The sequence below is a fragment of the Thalassophryne amazonica genome, chromosome 4, assembly GCF_902500255.1.
Source record: "Thalassophryne amazonica chromosome 4, fThaAma1.1, whole genome shotgun sequence".
Classification (NCBI taxonomy): Eukaryota; Metazoa; Chordata; class Actinopteri; order Batrachoidiformes; family Batrachoididae; genus Thalassophryne; species Thalassophryne amazonica.
Window position 1 is genome coordinate 142,210,046 of NC_047106.1, and position 15,329 is coordinate 142,225,374.

At 49.1% G+C, this 15,329-nt stretch overlaps 1 protein-coding gene across 1 annotated transcript in view; it reads left to right on the forward strand.

The window, feature by feature from the left end:
• ano7 (anoctamin 7) overlaps window positions 1–15,329 on the forward strand; it is a 255,141-nt gene that overhangs the window by 17,438 nt on the left and 222,374 nt on the right. Inside the window, exon 2 of the mRNA XM_034168698.1 lies at window positions 13,377–13,500. Coding sequence (XP_034024589.1) covers window positions 13,393–13,500 — 108 coding nt within the window. The 5' untranslated portion in view covers window positions 13,377–13,392. The remainder of the gene's footprint in view (window positions 1–13,376; window positions 13,501–15,329) is intronic.

The window sequence follows — 15,329 nt, forward strand, 5'->3', positions numbered from 1 at the left end:
CTCAACAAACAGGCTTTATACAAAAAATCTAATTTTTGTTTCGGAGTATGGCAGGAGTGAAAAAAAAAATGTCCTTAACGAGAGTAATGTGCGGATTCATGGCTGGGCGTGAGTCCACTGCGCCCTGGTACTGGCTCGTTCGTTCTGTCATGATTCACAGGTAAAGCTGGGCACACAAGGTGGTAGGGTGCAAAATGCAGACTCACAGGCATGTGGTTGAATAAAAAGGCTTTATCGATAATTCAGGCTGGTGGTTTGGTACACAGAATGGCAGTCAGCATTGCAGAGATACAGGCAGGTGATAAGCAGAGGTGTCGTCAAAAACAGATGGGGTTCAAGAGCATGACAAAACAGTGTAACAAGGGTGAAGACATGAATCCAGATCCAGAAAACAAGCGAGGTCGAGCACAACGTGGAAACAAGAAACTGACGAGAAAGGTGATGATGAAGATAACATCAGTGAACGAGCACAGATGACAAAACACACAGGGCTTAAATGCACAGTGGATAATTAGGACGTGATTTGAAGCAGGTGTGAACAGACAAAACAGAGATGAGAGACAACTGTGAGACAAGAGTGCTGTGACAAGTGGGGAGGAGATGACAAACAAAATGGGGCATGGCCAACGGAGATGAGGATGTACTGGTGAAGGGCAAGAGAATGAAGTGATCAGAGGGCGTGACAGTGATACAAATGAAACTGGGTGTGAAAAACATGAGAACCGAGACAGGGATAGACAAGGGGGTGCAGTGACAACATGGACATGACTAAGAAACAAAAACTAACAATACTAAAATACCCAGACAGAGAAAAACTAAAAACCAATAGCTGCACTGAAAATAAAACATGAACAGAATCACACTAAACAACAAATGGAAATGATTAAGCAAAAACAACAAGAAAATCAAAAGCTGAAACAAGAACGGAACTGACACAAATAATACAACTGAAGAATAATGTGGTAAACCTGACAAATAAACTTAGTGACACAAGCAATCATGAAACAACAATCAAAAACCGTAGATCAAAACTAAAATAAACAGGAACTCAACATGTGGCTATAGTGAGTAAAGAACAGAAACACCAAATTGACAAAAACAAAATAAACAGATGGTCAAAAATACAAGATGTCAACAAAGAAAGACTGACAGAAAGTAGGCACACAGAACCAGACACATTCAGTAACAAGCTCTAACACACTGTACCACAGAACCAGACACATTCAGTAACAAGCTGTAACACAGGCACAGAGTAACAGAAACGGACACACTCAGTAACAAGTTGCAACACAGAGTAACGCAGATCCAGACACACACAGTAACAAGCTGTAACACACAATCAATCAATCAATCAATTTTTTTATATAGCGCCAAATCACAACAAACAGTTGCCCCAAGGCGCTGTAACACACTGTACCACAGAACCAGACACATTCAGTAACAAGCTGTAACACAGGCACAGAGTAACAGAACCAGACACATTCAGTAACAAGCTGTAACACAGGCACAGAGTAACAGAACCAGACACATTCAGTAACAAGCTGTAACACAGGCACAGAGTAACAGAACCAGACACATTCAGTAACAAGCTGTAACACAGGCACAGAGTAACAGAACCAGACACATTCAGTAACAAGCTGTAACACACTCTACCACAGAACCAGACACATTCAGTAACAAGCTGTAACACACTGTACCACAGAACCAGACACATTCAGTAACAAGCTGTAACACACTGTACCACAGAACCAGACACACTCCGTAACAAGTTGTAACACAGAGTAACGCAGATCCAGACACATTCAGTAACAAGCTGTAACACACAGTACCACAGAACCAAACACACTCAGTAACAAGCTGTAACGCAGATCCAGACACACACAGTAACACAGATCCAGACACATTCAGTAACAAGCTGTAACACACAGTAACACAGAACCAAACACACTCAGTAACAAGCTGTAACACACAGTAACACAGAACCAAACACACTCAGTAACAAGCTGTAACACACAGTAACGCAGATCCAGACACACTCAGTAACAAGCTGCAACACAGGCACAGAGTAGTCCAGAAACAGACACACTCAGTAACAATCTTGTAACACACTGTACCACAGAACCAGGCACACTCAGTAACAAGCTGTAACACACACAGACACAGAGTCACACAGATCCAGACACATTCAGTAACAAGCTGTAACACACAGTAACACAGAACCAAACACACCCAGTAACAAGCTGCAACACAGGCACAGAGTAGTCCAGAAACAGACACACTCAGTAACAATCTTGTAACACACACAGACACAGACTAACACAAAAACAGACACAATCAGTAACAAGCTGTAACACACAGTAACACAGAACCAAACACACTCAGTAACAAGCTGTAAGACACAGTAACACAGATCCAGACACACAATAACACAGATCCAGACACACACAGTAACACAGATCCAGACACACTCAGTAACAAGCTGCAACACAGGCACAGAGTAGTCCAGAAACAGACACACTCAGTAACAATCTTGTAACACACTGTACCACAGAAACAGGCACACTCAGTAACAAGCTGTAACACACACACAGAGTCACACAGAAACAGACACAATCAGTAACAAGCTGTAACACACAGTAACTGTTGGGAAAATGTCAGTACACGGACCCACAACAGGGGGCGCAAATGAACGGACAATGGAGAAAGTCAAATAACAAGGCTTTACTGTTGTGAACGTGCACAACGAATACAACCAATCACGAAATGGACAACAGTCAATTCACAAAAGTGTCGTGTGGGCAGGCTCGAAGATAGGAGACGCCTCTCCAAGGTAAGACCCGAACCACACGGCTTCCTCCGCCACAGGACCCCGGAAATACTGGAGCCGCCAAGTCCCGAACTCCCAGGTGGCCACTGCCTCCGCGTGTCGGACCTGGTACTGCTGGCGAGGAACAAAGAACAGTTAGATGGGGGCGCGTTTGCACCCACGACTCCGAACAGCAGGGAAGTTACCTCCACCTCTCGTTGGAACAGTAATCCACAAGCTATACACTAATCCAAAAGGATACACTCCGTCAGCTTTGATACGTTACCTCGTAGGTAGAAACGATATCTCGGCAATGAGGTGGAGGTGCCGTCCTGCTGATATACCCCACAGATGATTGCCGTCAGCTGTCTCAGGTGATGGGTGACAGCTGTCACCGTAGCTGCTCACGTGAGGCGGCGGCGCCCTCTGGTGCCTGGAGCCCGCACTCCAGGCAGGGCGCCCTCTGGTGGTGGTGGGCCAGCAGTACCTCCTCTTCAGCGGCCCACACAACAGGACCCCCCCCCTCAACGGGCGCCTCCTGGCGCCCGACCGGGCTTGTCCGGGTGGCGACGGTAGAAGTCGGCCAGGAGGGCCGGGTCCAGGATGAAGCTCTTCTTCACCCAGGAGCGTTCTTCGGGACCATACCCCTCCCAGTCCACCAGATATTGAAAGCCCCGGCCCATCCGTCGGACGTCCAACAACCGGCGCACTGTCCAAGCCGGCTCGCCATCGATGATCCGGGCAGGAGGTGGTGCCGGACCGGGTGTACAGAGGGGCGAGGTGTGATGGGGCTTGAGCTTTGACACATGAAATACTGGGTGGATCCGCAGTGAGGCTGGAAGCCGAAGCCTCACTGCGCCGGGATTGATGACCTTGAGAATTTTAAACGGTCCTATGTATCTGTCCTGCAGTTTTGGGGAGGCCACCTTTAGCGGGATGTCCTTCGTGGACAACCACACTTCCTGCCCGGGGCGATACGTAGGGGCCGGGGTCCGCCGCCGGTCTGCATGGGTCTTCGCCCTCATCCGGGCTTTCAACAAAGCAGAACGGGCGGCACGCCACACCCGATGGCACTTCCGCAGGTGGGCCTGGACCGAGGGCACACCGACCTCTCCCTCAACCACCGGGAACAATGGGGGCTGATACCCCAAACACACCTCAAAGGGGGAGAGGCCGGTGGCTGATGACACTTGACTGTTGTGGGCGTACTCAATCCAGGCCAGATGAGTACTCCAGGCCGCCGGGTGCGCGGCTGTCACACAACGCAGTGTTTGCTCCATTTCTTGATTGGCCCGCTCTGCTTGCCCGTTGGTCTGGGGGTGATACCCGGACGAGAGACTGACCGTGGCCCCCAGTTCCCGGCAAAAGCTCCTCCAGACATGCGAGGAGAACTGGGGACCGCGATCGGAGACGATGTCTGATGGTATCCCATGCAGGCGGACGACATGGTGGACCAGGAGGTCCGCTGTCTCCTGGGCCGTTGGGAGCTTCGGGAGGGCCACGAAGTGGGCCGCCTTGGAGAATCGGTCCACTATCGTGAGGATCACGGTGTTTCCCTGGGACGGCGGGAGGCCCGTGACAAAATCCAGGCCGATGTGGGACCAGGGGCGATGAGGCACGGGCAGCGGCTGTAGCAGTCCCGGAGCCTTGCGATGGTCGGCCTTGCCCCTGGCGCAGGTGGTACAGGCCTGGACATAGTCCCGGACGTCGGCCTCCAGGGACGCCCACCAGAAGCGCTGCCGGACAACTGCCACGGTTCTTCGCACCCCTGGATGACAGGAGAGCTTAGAGCCGTGACAGAAGTCCAGGACTGCAGCTCTTGCCTCTGGTGGAACGTAAAGTCTGTTCTTTGGTCCAGTCCCGGGGTCCGGGCTTCGTGCCAGGGCCTCCCGGACGATTCTCTCTACGTCCCAGGTGAGGGTGGCCACGATAGTGGACTCCGGGATGATAGGTTCCGGTGGATCCGACAACTCCGCTTTGACCTCGTTTTCGTGTACCCGGGACAAGGCATCCGATTTCTGGTTCTTGGTCCCGGGCCGGTAGGTGATGCGGAAGTCAAAACGGCCGAAGAACAGTGACCAGCGGGCTTGCCTGGGATTCAGCCGCTTGGCGGTCCTGATATACTCCAGGTTCCGGTGGTCAGTGAAAACCGTGAATGGCACGGACGTCCCCTCCAACAGGTGTCTCCACTCTTCAAGAGCCTCTTTCACCGCAAGGAGTTCTCGGTTGCCGACGTCATAGTTCCGTTCAGCCGGGGTCAACCTGCGGGAAAAATAGGCACACGGATGAAGGACCTTATCGGTCTTCCCACTCTGGGACAGCACAGCTCCTATCCCTGAGTCCGAGGCGTCCACTTCAACCACTAACTGGCGACTAGGATCGGGCTGCACCAGAACGGGTGCAGACGAGAAGCGCCGTTTCAACTCCTTGAACGCGGCCTCGCAACGATCCGACCAGGTGAAGGGGACTTTTGGTGAGGTCAGGGCTGTCAGGGGGCTAACAACCTGACTGTAGCCTTTAATGAACCTCCTGTAGAAATTCGCAAAGCCGAGGAACTGTTGCAGCCTCCTACGGCTTGTGGGTTGGGGCCAGTCTCTCACCGCAGCAACCTTGGCCGGGTCAGGTGCGACGGAGTTGGGGGAGATGATGAACCCCAGGAAGGACAAAGAGGTGCGGTGAAACTCACACTTCTCGCCCTTAACAAACAGCCGGTTCTCCAATAACCGCTGCAGGACCTGACGTACATGCCGGACATGAGTCTCAGGATCCGGAGAAAAGATGAGTATATCGTCTAGATATACGAAGACGAACCGGTGCAGGAAGTCCCGCAATACGTCGTTAACCAAGGCTTGGAACGTCGCGGGGGCGTTTGTGAGGCCGAACGGCATGACCAGGTACTCAAAGTGACCTAAGGGGGTGTTGAATGCCGTCTTCCACTCGTCTCCCTTCCGGATCCGAACCAGATGATACGCGTTTCTAAGATCAAGCTTGGTAAAAATCTTGGCTCCATGCAGGGGCGTGAACACCGAATCCAACAGGGGTAACGGGTATCGGTTGCGAACCATGATTTCGTTCAGCCCCCTATAATCGATGCATGGACGAAGTCCGCCATCTTTTTTACCCACGAAAAAGAAACCTGCGCCCATCGGGGAGGTGGAATTTCGGATCAACCCGGCAGCTAACGAGTCCCGGATGTAGGTCTCCATTGATTCGCGCTCAGGCCGTGAGAGGTTGTACAGTCTACTGGACGGGAACCCACTGCCTGGAACCAAATCGATGGCACAATCGTACGGACGGTGGGGAAGGAGTGTGAGCGCCAGATCCTTGCTGAACACGTTGACAAGGTCGTGGTACTCCACCGGCACCGTCCCCAGATTGGGCGGGACTCTGACCTCCTCCTTAGCTTGGGAGCCGGGAGGAACCGAGGAACCTAGACACACCCGATGGCAGGTCTCGCTCCACTGAACCACTACCCCGGACGGCCAATCAATCCGGGGATTGTGCTTCAACATCCAGGGAAAGCCTAAAACCACACGGGAAGTGGCCTGAGTCACAAAAAACTCGATCACCTCCCGGTGGTTTCCTGACACCACCAGCGTTACAGGTGGTGTCTTATGTGTGATCGGAGGGAGCAGGGAGCCATCTAGCGCTCGAACCTGCACAGGCGAGGTAAGCGCCACCAGAGGGAGCCCTATCTCCCTGGCCCATCTGCAGTCCAACAGATTCCCCTCAGAGCCCGTGTCCACCAGTGCTGGGGCCTTCAGGGTTAAATCCTCATACAGGATCGTGACTGGGAGCCGTGTAGCAATGTGGGTGTGTCCCACGTGAATGTCTCGGCCCACCCCTAGCCCAGTCTCTAGGGGCGGGCGTTGGTGTTGTAACCGCTCGGGGCAGTCTCTCACATGGTGCTCTAGTGCACCACAAACAAAACAAGCTCCATGGGCCCGTCTCCTCTGTGCAGCTGGTGCCCTAAATGTTGCCCTACTCGTGTCCATAGCTTCGTCAGTAGAGGGAGCTGTGACCCCACGGAGCGCAGGGGCCGTGGAGCGTGGGGAAGGCGGAGCGCGGTCGGAACCGGAAGGGAGAGGGACGGTGCGTGCCCGGCCACGCCCTTCGTCTCGTTCCCGCCGACGTTCTTCTAACCGGTTGTCCAACCGTATGACAAGATCGATAAGCCCGTCTAAATCCCGCGGTTCGTCCTTAGCCACCAGGTGCTCCTTGAGAACCAAAGACAGTCCGTTTACAAAGGCGGCGCGGAGGGCAGCGTTATTCCAGCCGGATCTCGCAGCCGCAATGCGGAAGTCGACTGCATAAACAGCTGCGCTCCGGCGCCCCTGTCTCATTGACAGTAGCACGGTTGAAGCGGTCTCGCCCCTATTAGGGTGATCGAACACGGTTCTGAGCCCCCTCACAAACCCATCGTATGTCAGAAGGAGCCGTGAATTCTGCTCCCAGAGCGCTGTAGCCCAAGCGCGTGCCTCACTGCGAAGCAGGTTTATGACATAAGCTACTTTACTAGCATCGGTCGCGTACATCACGGGACGCTGTGCGAAGACGAGCGAACACTGCATCAGAAAATCCGCGCACGTCTCCACACAGCCTCCGTACGGCTCAGGAGGGCTTATGTATGCTTCCGGGGAATGAGGGAGAGGTCGTTGAACAAGCAGTGGAACGTCAACGTTACGCACAGGATCTACGGGAGGGAGAGCCGCAGCGGCGCCCGGAGGGCGCGCTTCCACCTGTGCGGCGAGAGCCTCCACCCTGCGGTTCAGGAGGACGTTCTGCTCGGTCATGAAATCCAACCGAGTCGTGAAAGCGGTGAGGATCCGCTGCAACTCACCGATTACCCCTCCCGCGGACGCCTGCGCGTCCTGTTCTTCCATTGGCCGTTCAACAGCCGGTTGACGCCCCTCGGGATCCATGGCGTGGCCGAGATATCCTGTTGGGAAAGTGTCAGTACACGGACCCACAACAGGGGGCGCAAATGAACGGACAATGGAGAAAGTCAAATAACAAGGCTTTACTGTTGTGAACGTGCACAACGAATACAACCAATCACGAAATGGACAACAGTCAATTCACAAAAGTGTCGTGTGGGCAGGCTTGAAGATAGGAGACGCCTCTCCAAGGTAAGACCCGAACCACACGGCTTCCTCCGCCACAGGACCCCGGAAATACTGGAGCCGCCAAGTCCCGAACTCCCAGGTGGCCACTGCCTCCGCGTGTCGGACCTGGTACTGCTGGCGAGGAACAAAGAACAGTTAGATGGGGGCGCGTTTGCACCCACGACTCCGAACAGCAGGGAAGTTACCTCCACCTCTCGTTGGAACAGTAATCCACAAGCTATACACTAATCCAAAAGGATACACTCCGTCAGCTTTGATACGTTACCTCGTAGGTAGAAACGATATCTCGGCAATGAGGTGGAGGTGCCGTCCTGCTGATATACCCCACAGATGATTGCCGTCAGCTGTCTCAGGTGATGGGTGACAGCTGTCACCGTAGCTGCTCACGTGAGGCGGTGGCGCCCTCTGGTGCCTGGAGCCCGCACTCCAGGCAGGGCGCCCTCTGGTGGTGGTGGGCCAGCAGTACCTCCTCTTCAGCGGCCCACACAACAGTAACACAGATCCAGACACACACATTAACACAGATTCAGACACACTGTAACACAGAACCAGACACAATCAGTAACAAGCTCTACCACACAGTAACAGAACCAGACACATTCAGTAACAAGCTGTAACACACAGTAACACAGAACCAGACACATTCAGTAACAAGCTGTAACACACTGTACCACAGAACCAGACACACTCAGTAACAGGCTGTAACACACTGTACCACAGAACCAGACACACTCAGTAACAGGCTGCAACACAGGCACAGAGTAACAGAAACGGACACACTCCGTAACAAGTTGTAACACAGAGTAACGCAGATCCAGACACACTCAGTAACAAGCTCTAACACAGAGTAACGCAGAATCCAGACACCTTCAGTAACAAGCTGTAACACACAGTAACACAGATCCAGACACACTCAGTAACAAGCTTTAACACACTGTAACACAGAACCAGACACACTCAGTAACAAGCTGCAACACAGATCCAGACACACACGGTAACACAGAACCAGACACTCTCAGTAACAAGCTGTAACACACAGTAACACAGATCCAGACACACACAGTAACACAGAACCAGACACTCAGTAACCAGCTGTAACACACAGTAACACAGAACCAGACACTCTCAGTAACAAGCTGTAACACACAGTAACACAGATCCAGACACACACAGTAACACAGAACCAGACACTCAGTAACAAGCTGTAACACACAGTAACACAGATCCAGACACACTCAGTAACCAGCTGTAACACACAGTAACACAGATCCAGACACACACAGTAACCAGCTGTAACACACAGTAACACAGATCCAGACACACACAGTAACACAGATCCAGACACACTCAGTAACCAGCTGTAACACACAGTAACAAGCTGTAACACACACAGACACACACACACATAGAGTAACACAGAAATGGACACACTCAATAACAAGGTGTAACACACAGTAGTGCAGAACCAGACACACACAGTAACACTAGTCCGTGGGCTAGGGTGGGTTACCGTGCCCCCCCCCCCCCCCCCGGACTCATCGCCATTGGTGTTTTTTGATGCTCTAGGGTATATAAAAGAAGACTAAAGATGTGAAAATTTGGGATGCAACCACCCTTCTGATAGAAATTCTAGAGTAACCCTTAAGAGATTACCCAAAAATGCAAAAATGTGTGTTTTTTAAACCTAACATTGTAGCTTCCTCATACCTTTATTGTTAACAGCAGGAAAAAAATGTTGATTTGCCTCTTGGATGTACAAAACAACAAACTAAATTTAAAAATCTCATCTACTTAAGACACAGTAGCTGTTTTACAAAATACTGTGTATTCGTTAACTTATAGTTGCAGTTTTGACAAAAATATAACCCAAAAGTTTTTTGGCAGCTACTTGTACCTACAATTTGGGATTTTATTGACTTTAGGTCTTGAGTATAATGTCTTGGGAACAATTTAAGCCATCAATGACTTTCCTGTGATGTATTTTGACACATTTACAGCCAATATGCAAACCACACCCCCATTCTGGTTTTTACAGTAAACTATTATCATATCACAAATAAGCCTATTTAGGTGAATTCTGGTATAAACTTTTCATTACTGCTGTTCTGATCACTTTATAAATGACAAAACCATCCATCCATCCATCCATTTTCTTCCGCTTTATCCGGAGTCGATGACAAAACCATTCAAATGAAAAGCATTTATCAATAAATTAAATATGGCTGCCATGTAAATACAGATTATTTATTATATTGACAATAGCTTTTAATAGACAGAGGTTCTGTGTAAGCAATATCAGATGTTTGACATCCTGACAGTAGAGCATTGTGTTTGCATCTCTTACTCTAAACACTATGCTGCCCACAATTAAAGTGAATACAGCTGCATAAAAGGTTACTGAACAAAATGCTATGGTAACTATAAAAAATAGAACATAATTATTATACAGTAGTTACACATATGAATAAAAGCATGACTTGGGCAAAACTACATTAATCATAAAGTCATCATATGCCTCTTCTTGTGCCTGGTCAATATCTTCATCAGAGTCACTAGTGTTTTCATCAATATAAATGTCTACAAGACTTTTTGGCAGTATTTCCTCATCAGTCCACAGAGGCTCACTTCCTCCCTGCCAAGGGAGCCTTTTGCAGCATGTAAAGAGGGTAAACTACCAAGCTGGCATTTGGAAAAAGTCACACATTTCATTGCCTGAATTACCAACCCCTTCTGAGGCAAACGGCTGGGAGATGAAAGATGGGCATTTGGAGCCTCTATGGACTGATGAGGAAATACTGCCAAAAAGTCTTGTAGACATTTATATTGATGAAAACACTAGTGACTCTGATGAAGATACTGACCAGGCACAAGAAGAGGCATATGATGACTTTGAAGAAGATCTTTATGATTAATGTAGTTTTGCCCAAGTCATGTTTTTATTCATATGTGTCCATATGTGTCCTTGTAACGGCCAGTCCACTCCTGTCCAAAATACAAGGCAAGGAGGTCAAGAACACAGCAAGCCAAAAACAGCACTATACACTCAGAAGAAGCGCCCAAAAGAAGGCACAAGGCACAACAGTCTCGTAAAGAGATGAGGTGAAAAGTGCATATAAAGAGGGAGTGATTAGCAGGAAATACAGGGCAGCTGTGGTGGAAAGTAAACCCCTGCGCGGGACTAATTTCACTGTGCCACACCCACTGAAATTTGGACCATTACTGCCCGCAACCCATTCCCACAGTGTGTACTTTCAGGCCCACCCATACACGCAAAATGCTTAGAATTTATGTCCATACAGTTGTAGGCATGCATTGATTTTGTGTCTCCTCCCGTTCCGTGGGAGAAAACACATTATTTAGACTATTAATAAAGAGATTCACGGGGCTGTTTGTTTAGCTTCTTAAAGACGGTTTCAAATATCTGTGCCATATATGGGCATACAGTGCTGCTACGGTAACTCTCGCTGTGTTTGTCTATGTACCTGCTCTGGCCTGCTGCTGTTCCTGTGCGCTGCTCCTGTTAAAGATGTTCTATTTAAGGTGAAAGTAGCGTGCGTATGCCACATACTTTTTCACTATTCTCTTTTGTTCACTGAGTCATCCTGTCACTTCAGATCCCACAATGTTCTTTTTAGCCACCTGTTACCACCTGCAGTGAAGTTCTCACCACTCGCTCCCAGTGCAGGCATCCAGTTGAAAGATCTGGAACGGGGTGTGGCAAGCAGGATGGAGGACAGGAGGGAAACACCAAACACCTAAACACAAGACAAGAAAAATTCCTCACAGCAAATCCAATCAAGAACAACAAGGCAGCAACAAATCCCACAACCCAAACCCCACAGTATAATCAATCCTGACATCCATGAAAGAACTCTTGTTTTCTATTCTAGTCATTGTTGTGGCTGTAACTTCAGGTTCTCCACCCACTTCTGTGAAATCCCTGTATAACTGGCTGATCTTAAAGTTTGTTTGCTGTTATTTCAATAACAAGTAAATACTCACATGATTTGACATATGTGCTTCAAGCTCAAAATGTTCTATATCACACAGTGTCATTACGTTTCCACATAGTCACCTTCCCCAGTGGCAGACACGGTTTGCATCCCGCCAGTGAAGAAATGCGTGTCTTGTCTTGAAACCAGTGACACACAGCTGCTTGGCACCGATGGTTCATCAATGTAACATGTCGCTTCAGGTGTTCAACTTGAGAAAAAGTCAGAGGGTGTGAGATCTGGACTGTAAGGCGGGTGTGGTCCGATTGGAGCCGCTGCAGTGCATCCTGTGCTTTTTGACGTGTGTGTGGATGAGCATCATCACGCTGCAGAATTGCATCTTTTCTAGGATGAGGCCACTTCAAGCATACAGGCAGGTTCTGCATACTGGGCAGAGCAGACAGTGTTGCTGTGTTCCAAAAATTCTTTGACTCCCAAAACCTGGTCATCAAGACTTTTCTTGCAGAGGAGAGGATTTTGAACTTTTTCAGGCAGGACAGGTCCTTATGTCTGCATTCCCGTGACTGCTGCTTGTTTGGTCATAGTGGTGTAACCAGGATTCATCACCGGCGACAGTCCAGTGGATGACCGCGTCACCTTCCTGCGCATGTCGAGTCATATGTTCCTGACAAACCTGGATTCTGTTTCATTTCATTGTCAACATCAGTGGGACCCATTGTGAACACACTTTTTTTAGCCAACTTAATCGTGGACAGTTTGATGGACCTGCTCTTTTAAAATCAGACCCATGTCATTCTGCTTAATGGTGATATGAACAAATCTGCTTGTCCACTCGCACTTCATGTTTTTATGAATGCATGAAGCTCGTGGGGCCTGATCATGCAGATTCCTCGTGTCTGGATTTCTACCCATCAGGGCCGTGACTGCACTGACATCCACATCCACATGACATCCACGTGACTGCAGTCAGGGCTGAGCCCTCTGCCATGAGGAAGTCAACAACAGCATGCTGTTTTAACCACAAGTCCACATGTACTGACATGTTTTACTGACGGCTGTGTTAGATTGAATTAGATTCTCCACATGCCTCAAACTGCAACAGTCAACAAGTTCAGGATTAATCTCGTACCTGTTTCACTTTGATATCTTACTCATTATTGAAATGATCGCACTGGAGGCAGAACTTTTCATGTGACCCTCGTAGGTGTGTGGTTAGAGTTCTCGGTCTGGGTTCTTCTAACAATCCAGCAGGAGTCTCCAGTGTCTTCCCATGAGAACATTCAACAGTATTGAAATACCATATCCAGGGAAGCTACCAGGATCAGGCAAATCATGACCCTGACGGTTCCTAAAGTTGGGAAGCATTCCACCATTTTCGCTACAGTTGCCAGATCCACAGGGATGGATGGAGTGTTTGTAATCTGCAGTGGACGAGCTGACTTGATGATCATTCAGACTCAGATTGTCTACTCTGTGTTTTTAACTCTGCAGTGTTCCTCTGATTGCCATGGAACAAGAAGGCGATATGAGAAGTAACGCTGGCCAGGGGGAGGACAATGCCACGCTCATCACCATGACAACCAAACCAGACTACAACTATGGGAGTATTAAAGAGGTAACCGGACTGTCCAATCAGCTCTGATCACTCTGTAATGATTAATCAACTTCATCAACCCTTCAAAAAGTTAGAAAACCTCCCTGACAGGAGCAGACCCAATGGTCTGTGTTTGCTCAAGTAGTTTTTTGAAGTGGTCATGAACTTTTTCTTGAAGTACATATACCGCCCAGCTTCATTAGCAGCGCTCTGCTCCAAACCCGAGTCGCTGTGGGGCTTTTGTTTGGTCTGGTGTTCATCCTGTTCAGCAGGCAGCCTCATTAAGAACAATGGAAGCCTCTTATCTCCTCCACACAGACGGAGAAACAGAGCTGTGAATCTGTCACGCTGTTAAGCTAAGAGTTAGCCTGTGATTTGTTGCACAACACTGAAAATTCTGACAGAAAACAGGCAGTAATTTCTTTCTGCCAGAAAGAATCTTTGTGTATATATATATATATATATATATATATATATATATTTTTTTTTAACTCATCTTCATCCACTTATCCGGGACTGAGTCAGCAACTGCTCCATTAGGGCACCTCAAGCTTCCTTTTCCCAGGCCACATTAACAACGTCTGACTGGGGGATCCCAATGCATTCCCAGGTCAGTGTGGAGGTGGACATATAATCTCTTCACCTGGTCCTGCACCACCCCCACCGCTCCCCGGTGTCTCCTCTCAGCTGGAACACCTCCCTAGGGAGGCACCCAGGGGACATCCTTGCCAAATGCCTGAACCACCTCATGTGGCTCAGTTCAACACAAAGGAGCAGCGGCTCTATGCTGAGCTTCCCACAGATGACCGAGGTTCTCATCTGATCTCTAAAGGTGCACTGACACGAGCATGCCTGAGATTCATGCAATAGCATGAACGTAGTTGTGACAATCCAACCCGCTGTGTTGCCAGCTGGATGCCATTCTTTGTTCTACCAGCTGCCATGTGCTCTGCGCTGGACGCTGTGTATATAAAACAATTATTTTGTGGTGGACTAACCATTTTTTTCTGCAAATTGCCCGTTCAAAACGGCTCCATTCACTTCCTGAATCACAGAGGAGGCTGCAGAAAGCATCTAAAAAGGTAATTATTTGTCTTGTTTACATTGTCATGGCTTGATAAAACAGTTAAATGTTCTTTCCTTCTTGTCTGCAGTGGTTAAAGTATGTTTATAACAAATTTAACTTCTTATTATAATCCTTCAGACGAGCTATGCTCTGATGCGATCTGCTGACGTCACCACACGCTCTGTTCACTTCTTGTTTACTCCACTTGATGAGCTGCATGTCATGTTGGGGAAAAGATTGCGCCATGTAGCACAACGTTTGTGCGTGAAAGATTTTTTAGAACATTTCAAAGTTCTCTGTGCGCAATAGCACGCACTGGCAACCCTCTCGCATCCTGTCTGCACCCGTTAAAGATGAGTTTACACTCCAGCACGACACATCACAACCTGTGAAGCAAAGGCATGCTTGTGTCAGTGCACCTTAAGGGAGACACCAGCCACCCTCCTGAGGAAGCCTATTTCGGCCGCTTGTACCCGTGATCTAGTTCTTTCAGTCGTGACCCAACCCTTATGACCATAGGTGAGAGTAGGAACAAAGACTGACCAGTAGATCAAGAACTTCATCTTTTGACTCAGCTCCCTTTTCATCGCAACAGCACGTAGAGCGAATGCAACACCGGCCCTGCTGCGCCAATTCTCAGGCTAATCTTACACTCCATTGTCCCCCTCAGACCCCAAGGTACCTGAACTCCTTCACTTGGAGGATGACCTCATTCTCTCCCTGGAGTAAGCAATCCATTAGTTTCCTGCTGAGAACATGACCTCAGATTTAGAGGTGCTGATCC